Source organism: Lacerta agilis, chromosome 1 (assembly GCF_009819535.1).
Source record: "Lacerta agilis isolate rLacAgi1 chromosome 1, rLacAgi1.pri, whole genome shotgun sequence".
NCBI lineage: Eukaryota > Metazoa > Chordata > Lepidosauria > Squamata > Lacertidae > Lacerta > Lacerta agilis.
This window is the reverse complement of record NC_046312.1, coordinates 70,245,545-70,266,470: the sequence shown is the minus strand read 5'-3', so window position 1 is coordinate 70,266,470 and position 20,926 is coordinate 70,245,545. Positions and strand designations below refer to the sequence as shown.

The 20,926-nt window shown below is 40.0% G+C and overlaps 1 protein-coding gene across 3 annotated transcripts in view; it reads right to left on the bottom strand.

Annotated features, from left to right (window-relative positions):
- Positions 1–1,888: 1,888 nt before the first annotated feature.
- OTOG (otogelin) overlaps positions 1,889–20,926 on the bottom strand; it is a 95,706-nt gene continuing 76,668 nt past the window's right edge. For all 3 annotated transcript variants that reach the window (XM_033153782.1, XM_033153799.1, XM_033153792.1), the window contains 13 exons: positions 19,995–20,207; positions 18,708–18,812; positions 17,560–17,670; positions 15,681–15,782; positions 15,203–15,301; positions 14,440–14,480; positions 12,132–12,207; positions 11,178–11,356; positions 9,895–9,999; positions 8,636–8,755; positions 7,409–7,454; positions 2,649–2,728; positions 1,889–2,518 (listed from right to left, as the gene is read on the bottom strand). In XM_033153782.1, coding sequence (XP_033009673.1) covers positions 2,318–2,518; positions 2,649–2,728; positions 7,409–7,454; positions 8,636–8,755; positions 9,895–9,999; positions 11,178–11,356; positions 12,132–12,207; positions 14,440–14,480; positions 15,203–15,301; positions 15,681–15,782; positions 17,560–17,670; positions 18,708–18,812; positions 19,995–20,207 — 1,478 coding nt within the window. In that variant the 3' untranslated portion in view covers positions 1,889–2,317. The remainder of the gene's footprint in view (positions 2,519–2,648; positions 2,729–7,408; positions 7,455–8,635; positions 8,756–9,894; positions 10,000–11,177; positions 11,357–12,131; positions 12,208–14,439; positions 14,481–15,202; positions 15,302–15,680; positions 15,783–17,559; positions 17,671–18,707; positions 18,813–19,994; positions 20,208–20,926) is intronic.

Genomic DNA, 20,926 nt, shown 5'->3' with positions numbered 1-20,926 from the left:
GATACCAGCATTGCAGAGGATTAGATTAGATGACTCAGGGTCCCTTCCAACTCTACAATTCTATATTTCTGTGAAAGGTAGCTTTAAAGGCAATGTAGGGAAATTATCATTTGCGAAAAACAATCAGTCACCCCCAAACTACCTAACTATATAGAGAGCTAGCCGTGTATTTCTCTAGATGGTGGATATTCTCATTAAGAGACACACAAATGTCACACATACAATATGATATGCTATAGAAGAAGGCAAAAGATTTATTTTTCATATAAAATGTGTTTAAATGGAAGGAAAGGGAAACACTTTTTAAATTTGATAAACTGGTGTAAATCAGTTTGTCATACTGTTTTCAAGATGCAGCTATTGCTAATATTTATTTCCTAGCAAATATGCTTTTACATAAAACCATAAAATGTTTAAAATATCATATTTCATACCAGGGAACGTTTATATATACAGTTCTCAATATTGAAAGTATTTCCCTGATAAACAACTATATTTATATCATTTGCCTTCTTTTGCATTTATACTTTCTTACAATTTACTTGCAGTGTCATCCAATGTATATACACTCATAACACAATGCTGTCTAGGTATTACGACTACAATCCTATACAAACTTGCTTCGGAAGAAGTCACACTGAACTCAACAGGACATGCATAGGATTACACGGTACACTATTTGAAGTTGTATTTTCGGGGGGGGGGGGCAAGGATAGCGAGCATGTAGGGATGGGGTGGGAATCTGTCTACTCTGATTCAAAAAATAGGTTTGCCTAATCCAATCTGGGTGGAACTTGGCCAAAAATTGCCTCAATGGTCCACTTCAGAACCCTCAGTCTGGCAGGTTCCTTTACAATGCAGCCTGACGGCTGCCATCTTTTCCCCACCCCCAGCAATTTCCCTTTTAAACTTCTAAAACAGGGCATCCAATTGCCCACAGCCTGAGCACCTAGTGCCACCAGGACTTGATGACGTTCCGTCTCTGTCAGGGAGAATTGGACAGTAAAACCATTGCAAGTCCTGTAACTCTTAGGAGAACTTACTGCACATTGAATCAATTTGCATGGTGGCATAGAGTACCACACACCAACCACTCAAGCTGAAGGATGTTTTGTGGGGAGGGAAAGATTAGAGGCAGTGCCACCTGGTATTGTTTTTTTTTAAAGTGTGTTTCTAGGCAGATTTTTAAGGATTTTCCATTTTAAAAAATCTTCCCAGAAACAAGAAAGGATAAATTTAACCCCATAGCTTCTGGCAACTGGGATGGACTGGTCTTTAATGGATCCATCCATCCCTCCTAACCTGGCACCTTCCAGATGTTTCAGATTGCAATTCCAATCAGTCCAAGACATTGTCAAAGACAATGACAGCTGCAGTCCAAAACATCTGTTAGTCACCCTGTTTTAAAAAGTGGTGGTGTAGTTGACACAGAATTAATCAGACTTCCACAAAATCAGTTCTGTCTTTTTCATGACCTCTTTCAAAGGCAATCTCTTTTCTTTTGAAAGTTGGCACATACCACAATTTTTTTTAAAAATGAAATTAGCAACAGGACCAAAATCCTGCAAATTCATATTTTTTTTGCTTTTGTTTCTATTATGGACTAGTAATAGAAATCTAGCTATAAAAAATTGACCAAAAGGATCCCCTTTCTCCCCAAACCACTAAAGAAGTACTACATGTATCGCCTTTCCATAATGCATGCACAGGGGGACACAGATCCATCTTCTAGAACCATCAGTAGTTAAACACAACTTCTTTCTTGCAACTAGAGCTGGATCAGGGCTCTTCTCTTTTAGTGGTTCTAAGGGATGGCTCATATATCACTATCAACCAATGATTTGTAGATTTAACAGCTTACATGAATTCTATGACTTCATAAGAACAAGCAACTTACAAAGCAGTATGGCAATAACTTCCATGAACAGGAGAGTTTGAAAATGCATATTTGCCTCTTCACAGCCATTGCTACCATGAAACTGAGTTTTCTCTGTTTAAATATTACACTGCTCCTGTAAGTAGACCAGCCACACAATCTGTTAAGTGGCCAATTTTGTTGTATGAACTAACCCTTAGAATACTGTGCCTTACTGGAACGTTCAGATTTTTGTGGGGTTGTGTTCTAAAAATATAACATCAGTGCTGTAAGTTCATCTGTTAAGCAGAGAGCCCAGAACACAATCCAGTTTATTGAAATGCTGATTTTTTTTTTTGTAACTGTAGGCAACTGTGTCATCAACATTCTTTGTCCTAACTCAGGGAGTAAAATTAATTTTTCCCAAAGCTGTTGAACACATTGATTTCTTGTAGCATTGTTTCATGACCACTGGCAAGAACAGTCTGTGGGTTCTTGAATAGTATAGCTGACCCAGGTGGAGTTGCCACTGCAATATAGCTGCACATTTCGTCTGTGTAGCCCAAGTTCCCTGCAGCATTTGCAGAATCTTGCATATGTATTGATGTTATAATTATATATGCTTGCAGAAGGGCATTTTCCATCACAGGAAACAATATTTACCTGGAAATAAGCAGAAAAATAACTTAATGTACTAAGAGAAATCGCTAAATGGCTTCCAACCAACAATAATGCTAAACTTTCAGGGTAACAGAATGCAAATAGTAGCGGACACTGCTAGTCATTTACTTACTGGTGTGTTACTTCGACAATCATTCTTGCGTATTGTCATCCTAACGGTCACCTTTTTGCAGAATTTTCCATCTTCCTTGCCTACAAATAATGACATGATTAGAAACCAGTTGATACACCAGGTAAGCATACAGCAAATAAAAGACAAAACACCATGAGCAATGATCTATGTCATTCAAATTTTGGACTCTTAAAAATGTTCTAAGCATTGCATTTATTATCAGCACAAATATTCTATTTATCAAAAAGATAGATAGGACTGTGTCAGTATAGTTGCCATTGAAATGAGTGGAGCTTGTACCAATGAAGTTCCTGGGGTGGGCAGCACCCTAAAATTCACTTTCCAAATCAACAGAAAACTTAATTCCAAATGTATTTATTTTAAAGTACCAGTGATTTTAATAATTGTTCTCAATTATTGTATCTCAGGATGATAATCTAGGGCCCTAGTCTTAAATTACTGCTAAGTAACCTCATGAATGTGAATAGGTCTATCTCAAAATGTGGAAGCACTGGTGTAGGAAGGGTGGGACGTAGGGGGTGGGGTGACCCGGGCAGTGCGATCCCGGTAGGGTTCCATCTCGGCTGCCCCCCCACCCACGCTGCATGCCCCGCCCCCACCTGCTTCCCGCCCCCGGTGCCAGAGCATGAAGCTCTGCCACTGTGTGGAAGTAAACTATCCAAATATTTTCTGAAAGCACTTAACATAATTTAATTCAGCTGAATTCAATACTACTAAACTGGTGTTACATAAAAATAAATATGGTGTGTACATGGCAACATTCATAGTGCCAAGTCTACATTAATTACACCATCATATTTTGGGTAAGCAATTTGAAGATTGCACTCTAAGGGTTTCACACTATGATAATTGCACAACATGTGACATCCCAAATCAACACAAAGCCACAAAGGCAACAGCCACCAATGCCAAACTGTGTAATAAGGAACTAGATAGATGAGATGGAGAAACAGTGCAATTGGAGGCAACTTTCCTATGCATGATACCCCACTACAAATGAATAACAGACAGGCTGCATTGCAAGCTAGGATTTGTTTGCAACATATGAGATACCACTGTTCTTACATTGGCACAAACTCCTGAATAACACCAGTATTAACAGAGGCATTTTATTGCTATCATTCTCAGTTCACGCTACAAGCCTTTTAGTTGAGAGTGGCCCATCAGTGAGACCACCTTCACATGCAGCGGCTGTCGAGCTATTTCTTTGTGCTGCAATCCTTCATAGCTAGCAGCTACACACCACACTGCAGCCAACTGCCTTGAAAATATGGTTGGACAGGTGGCATACAAATATTTAAAATAAAACAAACAAGTCAACATGAACAGGAACAATTTGCTTATTTACTCCCAATCCAATAGGAACTCTGCCAGAAGACAGTGTGTCAGTTGTATGGGGAAGACTTTTGTGAAGGATTATTGCACTGTTTCTGGTTTGCAGTGTTTCTCATTGAGCAACTACCAGCACCACATAATTATTTTTAGAAATGTTATATAACAGATGATAATATTTAGCCATTCATTGAGCATATACACAAGGAGGCAGCGCTGTACACATATGCCATACTTTCTGGATAAGTGTTATTTTAACAGCAAGCTTCAACAAGCAAAGTGATTAGTTTCTATCTTCTACAGCACTATGGAAATTACTGAAAATAGCAAGCAAAATAACCATGCAGCAAGCTAAAACACTATGCAAATGCTTACTACCAACAGTACATTGTTGGCTAACAACAATGCACTGCCCATACAGTGCAAAATGAAAAGATATGTGAGCAGATTTGAAAAATGAGCAGTTCATACTACAATACAGCTTATTTCAACCAGATGTTGTGACCTGAGGCCATGATGCTCCTACGAGGGAGTACATTGTTGGAAATCAACAATGGTTCTGTCTGGTTTGTTCCTACTGATTTCCAAGAATATGTACCTGTGTTACAGCTAGCACTAGGTATAGGAGTGACTGGGCTAACGGGGAATGGGAGCAACAATGACATTCCAGAACCTAATAAGAATATTACAAATCGAACATATTATATAAGATACATAGATGCACAAACATTAGGGAGGAATTCAGTGTTGCGCTAAGGCATTCATTCCTTCAAGGTACATATTTTGGCTCTACTCCTGTTCCCCATCCCACTATTCCAAGAGTTCTCCCCATCCCCCCATGATAATGGGTGGGGGGAGAATGAGGGTGAGGAAATCATTCCATCAAGGAAGCATAATTGCCTGCAGTGACAGAGCCTCTTAGTGCTACTTTGAATTCCTTCCTGAGTTTAAATAATATTTTCTTGTTTTATATTTAAAATAGATTCTTGCTCTTGTGCATGTAACTTTCTTTTATATGTAGTAGTTGTTAACAATTTTCTTCTTTTTAAATATCTTACCTTATTTATTTTTAAGTAATATCTTTTTTATTTTTCCATGCTTGTGTCCCGTTTTTCTTCCAGGGAGCTCAACATGGAATATTTTAATAATTGTATTGTACTGCCATGTACATATTACTGCAAGTATATTGTATTGCTATGTACATAATATAATACATGAGCATTACCACTTCTTTTTTTCTCTTTTTTTTAACAGAATTTATTAGCGTTTTCATAATATAACACTTCTTTAGTGTTAGAGCATTACCACTTCTATCCACTCAGCACATCTACACGGTAGGTTCAGGCTGAAGAAAATGACTAAACAACAACAAAAAGTTGTCCAAAACTACCCAAAATGCCTCATGACTGAACACAGATTTGAGCCCAGATCTTCCAATGTGAAGTCTGACACTCTAACCTCTTCACAATAGCTACAACCCAACATGAAGACATGCACTGTTAGTCTATGGATTTGGTCTAGATGTGGAACTACATGATGTGCCACACAATCCTTTGAATGTTTACTTGTAAGTAAGTCCCACTGAGTTCGATGAGATTTACTCTAAAGTAAGCGTGCATAGGATTGCAGCCTATGATAGAAACATATACCCAAGTGATTCTGGGCTTAGTAAAAATGTGAGTATCTGTGGAATTATGAAATGAATAAGTTGACAACTCCTTTGTACCATAAAACGAAGATACTGCCTCCATGATTCATTCATCCAGTATATTTATACAAAATATTAGTAATAGTTTCTGCTTTTCACAGCGCCTCTACTTCTGTAATGTGTTAACTTTATTTTGAGGAGTACCAAATAAAGCTGGTGTCAGAAAACAAAGAGCCACATTTTCATGAACCTCAATTCTACATGTCAAGTTATATTTTGAAAATGACACTGTTCCCTTTATTTTCTTTTAAATGTAAATTAAACAGCTTAAAATATAAAATATACCCAGTGGCGTAGGAAGCATCTTACATATGATGCATGCGTAGCGACGCTGCACATTCGCGCTACGGAGCGGAGGTGAGCCAGGGAGGGGCGTCAGCCTGACGTCCCTCCCTGGCTCGCCTCTGCCTGCAGCCCGAGCAGCAAAGCATGCACCAACGGCTAACCTGCTCGGCGCGCTTTGCTGGTTGGGCTGTGGGTGGAGGCGAGCCAGGGCTCGGCTTGGGTGTCGCGGGGGAGGGCGCCCAGAGTGTCACCCTCTCCAGTGCAGTACCCGGGGCGCCCTGCCCCCTACGCCCCGCCCTTTCTACGCCACTGAATATACCACATATCATAGACAAATATGCCCCTACTTTATTACCGTATTAATAATTTCTTGGCAAACTGAAACCAAACTGAAACTGAAACTGTGTCCAGCAGCATGAAGCAGGTGCTTAGCACGCGTCGTGTTGCCACTTATAAACCCCACACAATCATCCCGCTCAAATATGATTGGCCAATAAGCCTGGGATGATTGTGGTGCCACCCTGGCAGAAAGCTTTGCTCCTCCTACGCCAGGGTGAGGGTGGAACAAGTTTGGGGTCCTGCCCGCAACCAGGACCATTCTAAAGATGACCCCATTTGGCAAACTGAAACCATAAAAGACTTTATTTCACACACAGCGCAACAGCTTTTGTAAATTGCAATGGGTTTTCAGCTGCAGAATTTCCTGATGAATTATGTCCCCATGTAACAACATTATGGCTTTACTTTTCATTTCTTATTTATCCCTTAAGTACTTATTTGTTTGTGACTGTTTGGTTCTGTGTTGGTATTAATGTTTTAAATAGTAAAAACTTCAGCTAAAGGAAATAAACAGCAAAGCTCATTTAAATAAACTAAGTGACCATGCAAACAAATCTAATATTTCAAATCATAGTGAATAAATCATTGATTAGCAATTTTCCAGCTCTTGCCCCACTCCCAGCTGGTTGGTCTGATTTGTGAATTATGATTGAAAGAATCACTACTGGTTGCAAATAAGTAGCCTTAGATTCAGTCCCAACCAGCAAAAATAACACAGGTGTCATTCTAACCTTAGTAAATATTGTCTTAACTCAGATTGAATCTAGATTTAGTTTTATTGGCAATGGTAGACAATGCTATCACCTGTGTAATTTTTTACAGTCATTCACAATCTCATACTAGGCACACAATGATCTAAACAAAACCTGGAGGTAAATTTCACTGATTTAAATGGCACATGATTTCTTAATAACTAAAGTTAGGTTCAGAATGTTACTGCTATTATAACCATTGGGTAAACCAATTTTATTCTTGTTATTGTTAGTGCTGCTTATTGTTTAGATGTTTCAGATGGCAACCAGTACCCCTCAAAACTCTCTCATATGTACACCATTATTGATGTTTTGGTACTTACAGGTTTTGCAGCATCCTTCTAAGAATGGTACAATATATCCTCCAACCTGAATTTGTATTAAAAAAAAAGTCACAACCAGTATGAAATCATTTTTAGCACTAATTCACAGGTTGTAGTAGTAGTAGAGATGAACTATTGGAAGAGAGCTTAACTGCGCTATTAAGGAAACTTAATAACAGTAAATAAATCAGAATCTAGAGAATAATACAATATTTATTTTAACTGAAACAAAATATGAGCCTGGATAGCTCAGTTGGTTACAGTGTGATGCTGATAATGTCAATGTTGCAGGTTCGATCCCCATATGGGACAGATGCATATTCCTGCATTTTCAACTCTACAGTTCTGTTATTCTATTATTACATTTAAAAAAACACACATTTGATTCAGTGTAATGTTCACTCTAAACAAAAGTCAGATCAAACAGATTAGGAGCAACATAGCAAGACTGCTCTTGAAAGTCTACTTGAGGGGAAAATATAAGTATAATCCTCTAGGCACTTTGCCTACCCCTCTGAACTACATGGGAGTGACACAACATTGCTTTCTTCCCATCATCTGTAGAACACTTCTACACCTGGTAAATCACAGTGCTCACTGTAGAGGCCATTTTACCTTTATGGCTCTGAAAAGACACTTACTTACTTACTTACTTACTTATTTGCATCTATATCCCTCTTTTGTTCCAAAGAGTTCATGGTGGTGTACATGGCTCTCCCTCTCTCCATATTATCCTCACAACAATGCTGTCAGGTGGGTTAGGCTAAGAGGTGGAGACTGTCCCAAGGTGATCTTCATGGCTGAATGGGGATTTGAATCCTGGTCTTCCAAGTCCTAGTACCTGCACCCTAACAGCACTGGATCTATTGTAATGTAGTTTACATTACATATAGCTCTATGGCAATTATATTACCATGATGTTGCGAGCATCCCTGTTTCCCCACCAGTTTTGCCCAGGGGTGTGGTGGGCACACAGAGACTTACAGTGTGGCAGTTTTGTGATCTATATGTTAAGTAGATCTAAACGTTACAGCCAGGAGAAGGGTCACTCACCAGAGGGAGGACTGATTTCAACAGCATCCCATTTCCAAATGCAAAGTCTAACCTGTGTTTTGGCTCTTTAGCCTTTACGACCTTTTGTTCCATCTTGTTGCAATAAATGGAAGTGTCCAGAGGAAGCAAAATAAAAGCTTTCAAAATCAAATGCAAAATGGATGAACCACTGACCTTCACACATTCCGTTTCATTAAACGGTGGACAGCTGATGGCCGATGTAATTAGAACAGGTCCAAACGGTGTGTTTGCGCAGTCGTATCTGACACAGTTCGAAATCCAACTGGTGCCAGGCTATTTTGAGTATTTAAAATAATCATAAGAAATACAAACACTTAAAAAACCAATAAAATTTTCAGGTTTTTTAAAAAAAACCACAAACAAACTTGATTTAAGGTCAAAATAAGCCACTTGCTCACACTGAGGGAGCTGTCACTGACATTCCTAATATCAAATACAATCAGTACTGTGCCTTTCAGAGAAACAAGACTTCCAGATGCATCCATGAAGTAATACAGTCCTGCACTGTAGCAACCTTGGTTTATTATATTTCTTATTCCCACACAGTCCTGTGACAGACCAGCATAATTCAATGTGACTTCTGACAGATTACATAGCTCTATGTGGGGTGCAAATTAGTAGTGAAAGTATTGCTGTTTCTCCCCGTCCCACCTCTTATGAAGAGAAGCCAAACCTACATACTGTTAAAGAGCTGTATTATTCTTCTACTACAGGCATCCCCAACCTGCGGCCCTCCAGATGTTTTGGCCTACAACTCCCATGATCCCTAGCTAACAGGACCAGTGGTCAGGGATGATGGGAATTGTAGTCCAAAACACCTGGAGGGCCGAAGGTTGGGGATACCTGCTCTACTATCTATAGTCCTCCTTATTAATCTTACAATTGTTAATTTTCCCACCTTAAGATTTTTCAATAAAATGAAATGATGGAAAGAAGAAGGTCAGCACCTGCATTTGGCCACTAGACTCAGCACTTACCCACGTCCTCAAGGCGGCTGGGAGGTTGATGCTGTGCAAGCACACTGGTGGAGCCAATCTTGCACTCCTGCTGGCTGGTATGTTTGCATGGCACCAACTGCCTCACTACCTTGCCCTCTCCCTCGCAATAAAAACAGTGACTCAGTTGTCAGGAGGCCAGGTGAACACCATCACCCCACCATGTCATTCACTATTGTCCAGGTAGCTCCCATCATACAGAGCTATGCCATCACCAGGGTAGGAATGTGCAACTTCACGTTTCCTAAATTTGTTTCGCTAATGTAATTTGAGCACAGGTTGCTTGCCAAGATAAGACTAAAAAATTCCACTACAGTTTTTTTGGTTTGGAAGTACAAACTTAACTCAGCACTTACACTTAGTAACCAATGAGAGCCACTCTCCCTGCATCAAGAAAAACTGTAAGTACGAATTTACCTTAAAATGTGAAACTGTTCCATTGCTGAAAGAGTGAACACAAGATACATTCTTGCATTTTCCACAACAAGTTGTTAAATCCTCTGGAGGTTCGTAGACTTCATTCTGAAAAAGTAAAGGATATCATTTCAAATATAGTTCAAATCAAGAATTAAGATTACAATACTGTATTTTTATTACAATATTCCATTGAACTCTGTCATAATCATAGTATCTAACAGTACTATTAAATGTATTATTGTACCTTAAATGTACTGCTGCTATTGCTAATGGACCAGTGTACTTCAATGGCCTTAGACTTGCATATGGGGAAGCTGGGTTCATGGTGTGGCTCAGCCACTTTGAAATTGATTGTGGCCCTTTCCACGTGATCAGTTTTTAGCATGATAAATGTACAGTTTGTACACATTTGTTGTGTCCAAGACAGATTATCTTTTGTTGCCAAGATGCCGTGATACAATAAAACCAGGATAACCTGGTTAATGTTCATCAGTGTTTGAGGCAACAACTTCTTAAGCTCTGCAGAGAAGTCAAGCATGGCTATTAAGTTTTGTGGTTTGACTTCTGTTTGCTCATGGCAATTACTCAGCTTAAATAGTGAACTATGTTTGCATTTTCTAACAAATTTATGTGTATCACATGCACATTCATGTATACACCACTAAAGCATACATAAAATGAATTTCTGTATTGCATATTAGCAAAAGCATGAGCTTTTTCACAATTAAATTGTATTTATGCATAGTGCAATATTCCAACAAGCCTTTGCCCAACACTAATAGCATGATATCCTGTCCTCATAGAAAGGATTGTTGGCTGTAGCAGAATAGCTATGATGATGCTCAGTTTCTTGTTTGTTCTACAGAAGCTCTTCAAGCATCGACAAACAGATACAATATCAATTGATTCAATAAATGGGGAAATTTTCACCAGGAACAAAATGCATTGTATTCATTGATAAATTTATGTAACGTTTGGTAAATATACTCTTTATTTCTGCAGCTTGCTTTGATCCTTGCAACTTGTTAACTTCTAACAGCAAGTATTTACTTTTGTAGAACAAATGATAACAGCATTAGAACATCTGTTCTTATAACTGAATGTTATCAATGGGTCAACCACTAATCCCAGTTTTCAAATAAGACCTCAGAGATTCTGGGTGGGGAAATTAGTGCAACTGCACTAGTTTCCTTTATTCTTAATAAAATGATTTACTTTTATTATTCCTATCTGCTGTTCTATTTTACCAGAGAAAACCCAAAGTTAAATTCTAAACTTCTTACAGATTTGCACCTTGCCGCACAATCTATAGTGGATATATTTATCCGATAGTACTTGGTAACAGGATCAACTATGCTTGTGCAGTAGGAAGTGTGGCAAACACCATCAGGTGAGTGTTCAACAATGGACTGTCCTGGATGCAGAACACCTCTCTCGCTGCTTAGGCACACTTTGTCTCTTGCTGGAACAGATTTCCAAAAACATAAAAGTACATTGGATAAAGTTAACTGAAATAATCAAAACTGATGACAATTGATGTTTCAAAATAAGAAAGAAAAGTGAGAACATAATACTTTTAGACCTTCACAAATATCATTTGGCTTATTCGTGAAAGTGAATCAACAGAATCCATTTGTATCTATTTATGACTTTACGTAGGCTTGTACTGGTTGCCTCTTAAAAAAAAAAATCCAAGGACGCATTCATTAAACATATCTGCTCAGCTTTTCTTGAAAGCATACAAAATATGCAGGAAAATTTTCTAAGAATTATTTCCTTAGAATGAGAAACTACAGATTTAGAACAATTTATAACTATTATACTAACACTGATTATTTAAAAATAATGCTACTTCCAATCCTTCTACATAATGCTTCCTTGGGAACACATTAGCAGCATATGAAACTGGTTTGTCTTCCACTTCGGCTTCATCACGGTTCATTGTTTCATACAGACAAATGTGTTGATATTAATTATGGCTCATTCGAAATAAGCTATCCTGAAACCAAGCTGGCTTGTTTCAAGCAGATGATGCTTAATGTTAGCTACTGTGTGCAAGTGTGGCTAAAGCAACAATCTGGTTAAGCAAAAGAGGAAGTAAAAGCTTACAAACCTCTGGAAGGGGAGGAGAGTCTATCCTAAACTATGGTACAGCATGATGTGTGAATGTGGCCATAGCCTTGAGTTAAATAGGCTAAATTAAATGCTTTTTTCAACTAAATATCTTGTATACTTACAACACTTGTACTTAGTGCAGTGACAAACGTTTTCTGTGCTGTTCTGGAATTGTTCATCTATAATCAGTTTCTCTCCCTGTTCATAAAAGAAGAAAAATACAATTACTATGTCATTAATGCTGCATTTCAATGTCAGCACTAAGAATCACGGTTTTTAAAAATATTTATTTTAAAAATCCTATTCCACTTGCAATTCTTCATTTTGTAGCTTAGAAATGAAGTACTTTTAAAAAGTGTAACTTAAGCTACACTTGGAGGTAAAAATCTGGTTTCATAGCAATGTTTAGAAATAGGGAATGGAAAAGGTAGCCTCTGCCTAGTGGCTACTTTATAGTATAGATAGATCATGGGTAGGCAAACTAAGGACTAGGGGCCGGATGCGGCCCAATTGCCTTCTCAATCCGGCCTGCGAACGGTCCGGGAATCAGCATGTTTTTACATGAGTAGAATGTGTCCTTTTATTTAAAATGCATCTCTGGGTTATTTGTGGGGCATAGGAATTCATTCATTCCCCCCAAAAATATAGTCTGGCCCTCCACAAGGTCTGAGGGACAGTGGACAAGCCCTCTGCTGATAAATTTTGCTGACACCTGGTATAGATGCTCAGGCAACACAGGCCTAAAATTAATACAATATTTCTTCCTCTTGGACAGTTTACTTTTATATGTTCAAACATAAGTACACCACCCAATTTTATAATAATCATTTAAAAGTCTGATTGGATTCATTGGACTTATTCCTAATTATGCACAGGATGTCTTAGTCAAAGGAAAATTACATGCAATTCACTGCATATTAAAAGGCAATTTCTTTGTCAATGTTTGCTAAAAGCAATAGGTGCCATCCATTTCTGATGTTCCACTTGTGCATCAGACTTCTGCATCTACAAATGGGACTTCCCATTCCTCTCCTACCCCAACACCCTCCTCCTAAATGTGCTCTGGAGTTTTTGGGAAGTCCTGCTGAGTCTGCTGGTGTGATATTGGATCTCACCCACCATTCCTAATCCTGAGCTATGTGAGCATTTGGATGCTTTCCTGAATGCTTTCCTGCTTTCACAAATAGAAGCAGATGCTGGATCAAAATACTGGTTGCTTACTGCAAATGTTCATTCCAGGGAACTGTGCAGAAAGTATCCAGGAAACAGAGTTAACTCATCATACCACCCAAGTCAGAAAGGTCACATGGTGCAGAGGTGTAGTGAATATGTAGCTCCTGTGTTTCCACCCACAACCCCCTTTCTGGCCATATCTGTGCAAGAGGCATAGCACTCTCCCAGAAACGACATGGCCCAAAGAAGAGGTAGGAGGCTATATACCCCAAGCTCATGAAGCTGAAAAAGGGTGCAGCTGGATGTCTCCTGCATACTCCTCTGAAAGAACATTTATGATAAGCAACCAATGGTTAATTCCCTAGTCGGTGAGCAGGAGCTACCCAGGAAACAGAGGGATATATGCCCAATATTAGCCAATTAGGGAGGGACAATTTTTTGCCAGATGTCTTTATGTCCTCAAGGGAGGAGGCTACAGAGGCAGTTGCTGCCCTACTGGATTGAGCTGAGATATTTAATAACGATGACTGTGGCCTCATGCACCTTGGTGATGCAAGCACACAGCCAATGGGCCACGGTGAACATGTTGATTTCCCCCTCCTCATCTGGAGTGAAAGGATACAAAAGTGAGTGAGAATTATGAAATTGTTCAGTTTTATGAAAGCAAACTTTCTGGGCTCTCCTGGCATCTAATTTATGGCATGTCTATGTGGGGCTTCCCTTGTGCTTGATCTAGAGGCCGTGGTTAGTGCAGAGTGCTGCAGCATGATTGCTGACAGGAGTGAGGCCTTGTCAGCATGTAACACTTCTGCTCAGAGATTTGCACTGGTTGCCGATCTGCTACTGGGCCATGTTCAATGTGTTACGATTAGTATACAAAGTCCTTAAGAACTTGGGACCAGTTTACCTACGAGAGTGCCTTGCTCCACATGTGCCCACTCAATTGCTTCAATAGCTGGAACTGGCACTACTACAGGTGCTACATAATACCCATTCCGACATTGCTTTGAGTCCTACCCTCCAGAGGATGAGAAAACAAGCTTGCTCCACCTTCCATGTGACAGCCCTTAAGATATTTGAAGACTATCATATCTCCTCTCAGTCTCCTCTCATTCTTGTTCCAACAATATAAATAATGGCAACGAATTCAATCTATGTCAAATATGACTGGAGTCAAAGATGGACAGCACAATTTGCAGGCAGTTCATTGTATTAGAATAACATTTAAAACGTGTTTTAATAAGATTTCCTCCTTACCAGTTTACACTGAGGCTTAGGAACCATTTCACATGCACATTCTAAAATGGGGAAGGGAAGTGACAGAATAAATGTTCATACACTTTCATGAATGCAAGCAATCAACAGACAAAATTATTTCCTAAAATAATGCAGTTCAACGTTTGCCAGGCATTCCATAAACAAGTCTTGTAGCACCTTAATTACCAGCTGATTTATTGTGGCACACACTTTATGGACTAGAGCAGGCATAGGCAAACTTGCCCCTCCAGATGTTTTGGGACTACAACCCCCATCATCCCTGACCATTGGTCCTGTTAGATAGGGATGGTGGGAGTTGTAGTCCCAAAACAGCTGGAGGGCCGAGTTTGACTATGCCTGGACTAGAGTCACTTCATCCTACAAAAGCAGTTATCCTCAACAGTCATCCAGTTTCTCTAAAGTTTTATTCCCCTGAGACAGAGCTTTCCAATCTTCTTCTACATTCTGCAGCCTCCCCAGTTGCCTACTCTTCCTGCTCAGAAAAAGCCCCTGTCTCAGCTGGGGAGCAGTAACCTTCCTGATCCCCAGCTGAGCTGTGCAAACAAGCTGCATTGTCCTAGCCTGCAAGCACCTGGGTGATACAGCCTCTCTACAAGACATCTCAATTGACCCACACCATAGTTAGACTACTGATGGCTCCAGACATTGCTAGATTTTCAATATTAATTCAACATTGCCTTTTCATACTGCAAAATAAATTGATGTAACCTAATTAAAGGACATTGAAAAGAACTGTAATTACCACATGTACGATATGGACAGCACTTTTCTGGACTCCATACTTCTACCAAGGACATCCCTAATAAACACTTAAATTCAGGACAACGGTAGGTTTCGCAAACTGCAAGTTAAAGGTGCAAAGAAAGAAAGAAATGTTGTTGAATGTTCAAGGGAGAGAATTTCCAAAACTCATGACCAAAAATAAAATGCTCAGCAAAGCATAAAGCACATTCTTCATATATACAGTACCTCACACAAAAAAATTGTTTATACATTGAATCATAGTTCTTTGGTTTAATAAATTAAGGACATTTTTAAGAGGCATGTTTAGCATCTCTTGGTAATAATTCCATATGCTTATTCCATGACTGTCTTAAAAATGATTAGGGTAGATTTAATGAGCTTGTCTGTTAATGAAAATTCTGTATTGTTCATCATTTACAGCACTGAAAAACCATTACAAACAATAAAGAAAGCCTCCATAGAAATCATCAACTCACTACACTGGTAAGCAGGACAACATCTGTCTGTCGTGTTGCCTTCCACAGTAAGCACTTCTCCTTCCTGGCATGCTGGAATTTGATCAGAGCAAATACCACATGCTGATAAAAAGAGAAATATTAAATTATTAGAAAGCACACATACATGCCATTTGTTTTCAGTTTTCTCTAAGTGCAAAAATTCTACCTAAAAGGATTGATGAAACTACAATGAAAAGTTGAGCACCACCTAATTTCACACCTGAATAATAATAATAATAATAATAATAATAATAATAATAATAATAATAATAATAATAATAATTTTATACCCCGCCCTTCCCCACGAAACCAGGCTCAGGGCGGCTAACACCAATAAAATCAAAACAAAAACATAAAACAATTCATTAAAATAGAGATTAAAATACAATTTAAAATTTAATTTAGACTGCAGCCTCATTTTTAAGTAGCCCACCAATCACACCAAAAGAATGAAACATCAGGGTTAAACTGAAACCAACCCAAAGGCCAAGTGGAACAGCTCTGTCTTGCAGGCCCTGCGGAAAGATGCCAAATCCCGCAGGGCCCTGGTCTCTTGTGACAGACCGTTCCACCAAGTCGGGGCCAGTACTGAGAAGGCCCTGGCCCTAGTTGAAGCCAACCTAGCATTCTTGTGGCTCGGGACCTCCAAAAAGTTATTATTTGAGGACCTTAAGGTCCTACCCGGGACATACCAGGAGAGGCGGTCCCTTAGGTACGAGAACTGTCAACCTTACGTCTAGTTAGTCAGTACGAGAATGACCGCTCCCCACATTAACTGGGGGGAGGCTTTTGGGTGGTCGCGTGCAGCCCCCCCGCCGAGACCCCCGGCAAGGTAGCCGGCTCCCCCCTCCCCCGAGCTGGGTACCTGGAGGTTCCCATCTAGCCACGTCAATTAGCCAATCCCGTTGCCGTTGCCAAGGGAGTTGGCCAGGTAGTTATGACTGCCCACACTCGCAATAGAGGGTGTAACTTACCAATGCCCACACACTTTGGATAACCCTGATGTTCCCCAGCTGGGGACTGGGAGGGATAAACGCCCAATGCCTAAATCAAGGTCTTCCTACATCTGAGAATTTAATAAAGTTGTGGCCAATTTTAATCCCATAACACATTGTCAGGTGTCATTATTCCTCCCGGGGGTCACCTGGGGCTTGGGGGGTCTCCGCCTGTCCGTGCAATGAGATTGGTGTCGGACTTTTGGCTGCCCCAATCATGTGACTTTGATTGTAAAAAGAAAGAGGTCAAACTGGGTGGGTAAGCTTAATTTAGCTAGGCAGTTTTTTTTATTCATTGGGAGAAAGAGACTTTGCATAGCTTAAAACAGGGATCAAGTATAGGTGAAGTATTGCCACAGAAACTAAATAGCACCCCTGTAACCTCAAACCACTCAGAGGATGGGGTGCATGCAACAGAATGCTTATTGGTTTTGTATGGGCCTCCAGTTTGGGCTGATAGGGTATAGGATGCTGATTGCACTAGGGGATTTGAGAAGCAGTCTTTCAGGATTGCAGTGGCCACCACTGGAATTCAAAATATAGGGTGGTGTGGGCCTGTGGGGGGTGGGGGAATCTGAATCAGTTCTGGTTACATTGTATACTTCACTGTATCTTATATAAAAGATGTGCAGGCAGGAAGATGGTGCCAGTACACCATTGCACACCGGCACATCATTTCTCTCTGTATAAGGTGTTTTGTTCTATCTCTCAACTCTCCATACTGTATTTTGAATATTGTGTGATACAGAATACTGGACTAGGCAATAGAGCTTCTCTTATACCATTGTGGCATATATTCCTAGACCGTCTTCTTTGCTTACATATTAATCTACAGGCTGTCAATAAGAACTAAATTTGAATACCACAGATATAGGATACACAGCAGGTGCCTTCCACATGGGCAGCAATCAGAGTTTGATCTGCTCGGCAGTTTGGAATCTGTTCCATAGACTCACATTTTGCTGGATCACATTCTGAAACAAATATAATATTCTCATAAAATATATGATATTCCATCCTGAAGTCTCCCTAAGGGGGCTTACACTAAATAATAAAATATAACGACATCTTATTTCTTTCTGCAGTGTAACTAGGAATACTGGAGCAAACTGTGAAATACAAGTCTAGCACGTCCTCTATATATGTTGGAGCAAGAGCTTCCACATACCACATTGATACAGTTTCTTCAGTCTTGCCTTCCAAGTATCTAAAAATGGATATGGGACTAGTGCATGGAAAAATGCTTACAGGCCAAATGAGCACCACCAAGACCTTCCTGGGCTTGTTTACCTTTTTGTCTCTGTTTCCTTTTTCCTTTGCAACTGCACATGGCACAGGCTACTTTAGCTCTCAGTTTTAGGAACAAGGAATTTAACAGGGGCATGTGCAAACATTTCTGTTCCATCCCTCATGGGCAGTGGTGAGCCAAACAGGGCTCTGCTTGGAAGTTGCCATGTTCTGTAGTCCTACGTCCCTTCCCAGAACAGGGAATGGATGTTCTGAATCAACTCGGGGGCAGGGCCAATTAGGACTCTTAAACATAGTCAGGGACAGGCAGGGGAAGGAGGAGACACTTTCCCCTCACAACCAAGAGCAGGAGGGTTCGGTCCTTACCCTGTGGGAAAGGAACTTGCAAAGGAGCACCCTGCGGCCCACAAGTGGAGGACTGAATCCTGCTGGGGTCTGCTTCTCAAGCACTTCCCTGCAGGGAAGGCTCTTGCAAAGGGTACCTTTACTATCCACAGGATTCAGTTATGCTAAGGTCTGCATCACTAGTGATTTTCCTGTGGGAAAAATCATCCTGGTGAAGTAGACCCCTGCAGCCTTGCCTTCCCAATAACCTGCCCCTTGACAACTAAGGATCCAGCATGACCCAACCTAGGACCAGATCCAGGGCTGTCTCTAATTTGGCTGAATCTGATGCCCAGCCCTAATAATAACAGTGGCCAAAGTCAAATATTTCACTGGAGACTCCTTTGCCAGATATTTCATTTCTTCATTCAATACCTACCACAACTGTAGCTAGGACAGCAGGAATCATCTCGGTAATAGGTTGCCAGTTTCTCTAGGCCCTTGCATTCAGGAATAAATGTTTCACAGAGGCTCTGATTACAAGCTTTTTAGATAACAGCAAAAACAAGAGAAGAATAGGGTTGAATGGCATTAATAAAACTAGTTACAGGTAGGTAGCCGTGTTGGTCTGCCATAGTCAAAACAAAATAAAAAATTATAAAAAATCCTTCCAGTAGCACCTTAGAGACCAACTAAGTTTGTTCTTGGTATGAGCTTTTGTGTGCATGTGTATCTGAAGAAGTGTGCATGCACACGAAAGCTCATACCAAGAACAAACTTAGTTGGTCTCTAAGGTGCTACTGGAAGACATTTTTTATTTTTTATTTTGTATTAATAAAACTGATTGCACTTGTTGTATATCACAATAGAAAGAGAGAGAGAGAGAGAGAGAGAGAGAAGCCCTAGGTATTTGTAAATGTTTTGTAAAATCCAAGAAGGCTTCAACTTGCTTCGTTGCTAGTGCCACATTAAACTTTTCTTCAGGAGATCAAATAAGTAGCGATAGAGTGCTATGGGAAGCTGTCATACTGCTGCATTCTGTTTATACATAGCTGCACTATGAGGACTTGATATATGGCTCTCATTCTCCATTCCTGTCTTTAATGTTGACTGATTTTTAAGGTTAAAAGGGGCACAAGGGCCTGGTATGCAGTATTCATACTGCAGTCTTATGTAAAGTGACTGGCAGTTGTGAATGAAGTTCTCTTCCTAGGTGAGTGTTTTCCCTTTCCAAGAAAAAGGCTGGGCTCAAAAGACAGCTATGACCCAAACTGTGCTAGGAAAAGGAGGAAGCCTTGAAACCTTGATTTTTTTATTTTAAAAAATCCAATTCTCATGTTTTAATTAAAACTTTTGAAACCAGTATTGATCATGGAAACCTCAGAAATAGAGTGGAAACTTTAGTAGGGCTCTCACTGATTGATAAACATCTTGTTTGTCACAACACCATGCCTCCCCCCCCAATAATCTCAACTGCTTCCTAACACCACCACTACTCATCCACCTCCTAGATCAACATATCACTTCCTTCCTTGCACGGTATAACCTCAGCACTTGTCAAAATGATGTACCTTATGAAAACCCACATACTGCTTCCAAACACCTGCAAATTAAGTCATTTTGTGTTAGTTTGCATATATCTTAAATCAAGAAAAACCTGACTATAGTTTATGAGATATTGAAAGTCAGCGGTGCTGGTAAGCAAGTATATATTCAGCATACTTACTACAAACTTTCTGGTGACAACAAGAATGATCATCTGGTACAATTAAAGCTACTTCGCCAAAACGCTGGCATTCCAAGTCATTATTTGCTGAGCAGTTGTACTCCACAGGAGCAATGGTCTCATTGTCAACGCATTTGTGCATGCAGCATCCACTGCGGGAGGTTTTCCAAGTCTCACCCAGTGCATGTGGCACTCCAGAAGTGTCTGTACAGGCTAAATTGTTGCCAAAAAAGTGGGGGGTATTTTATTTTTAATGTCTAGATTCTATGACATGTTTATAACTAACAGACATAAATAATATATGACCATGGCAGGGCGGGGGGAAATCCAAATCAATGCTGCTTGTCAGGGGTTGGTAAAGCACTGTTACTCAGGAGTCATGCTCTCTTTCAGTCTACATTTTCCAGACACAGAATGTACTTCGTGAATCTTTTTTAAATCTGCATGCACACAAACCAAGCATCTATGAGTAATGCAAAGAAATGGCTTTTAGACAGATCCCTGAACTGCAGCACTCTGAAAGCAACACTGCTGTTCTTGGGCCTGTTAGGAACTAGTTACATTCAATATAAGGCCACTGCAGCTCCACGTTCAAAGGTGAGTCAGCTGAATTCCATCCAGCTGTTCTAATGAGTTATCTGAGGGGAGTAGATTCTGCAGCTTATAGTTATAGGATTGATTTGAAACCTGGCAGTAGGAGAGGTATAATATTTGGGGTAGGAAGGCTTATTTTGAAAAAAAGTTACATGTTTGATGGGAGACTTTGGCAAGTCGATGGGTAGTGTGCATTCTTCTTCCACAGGCTTTTGCTGGGGTGCTTTTTTTGCTGGGAGATATTTCTCCAGTTGTACTGTGTGCTTTGGGAAATGGGTTGTAATGTTAGGTTGGGGTACTGACTAGTACGTTCCATTGCCGGGGCAGCCCATTCCATT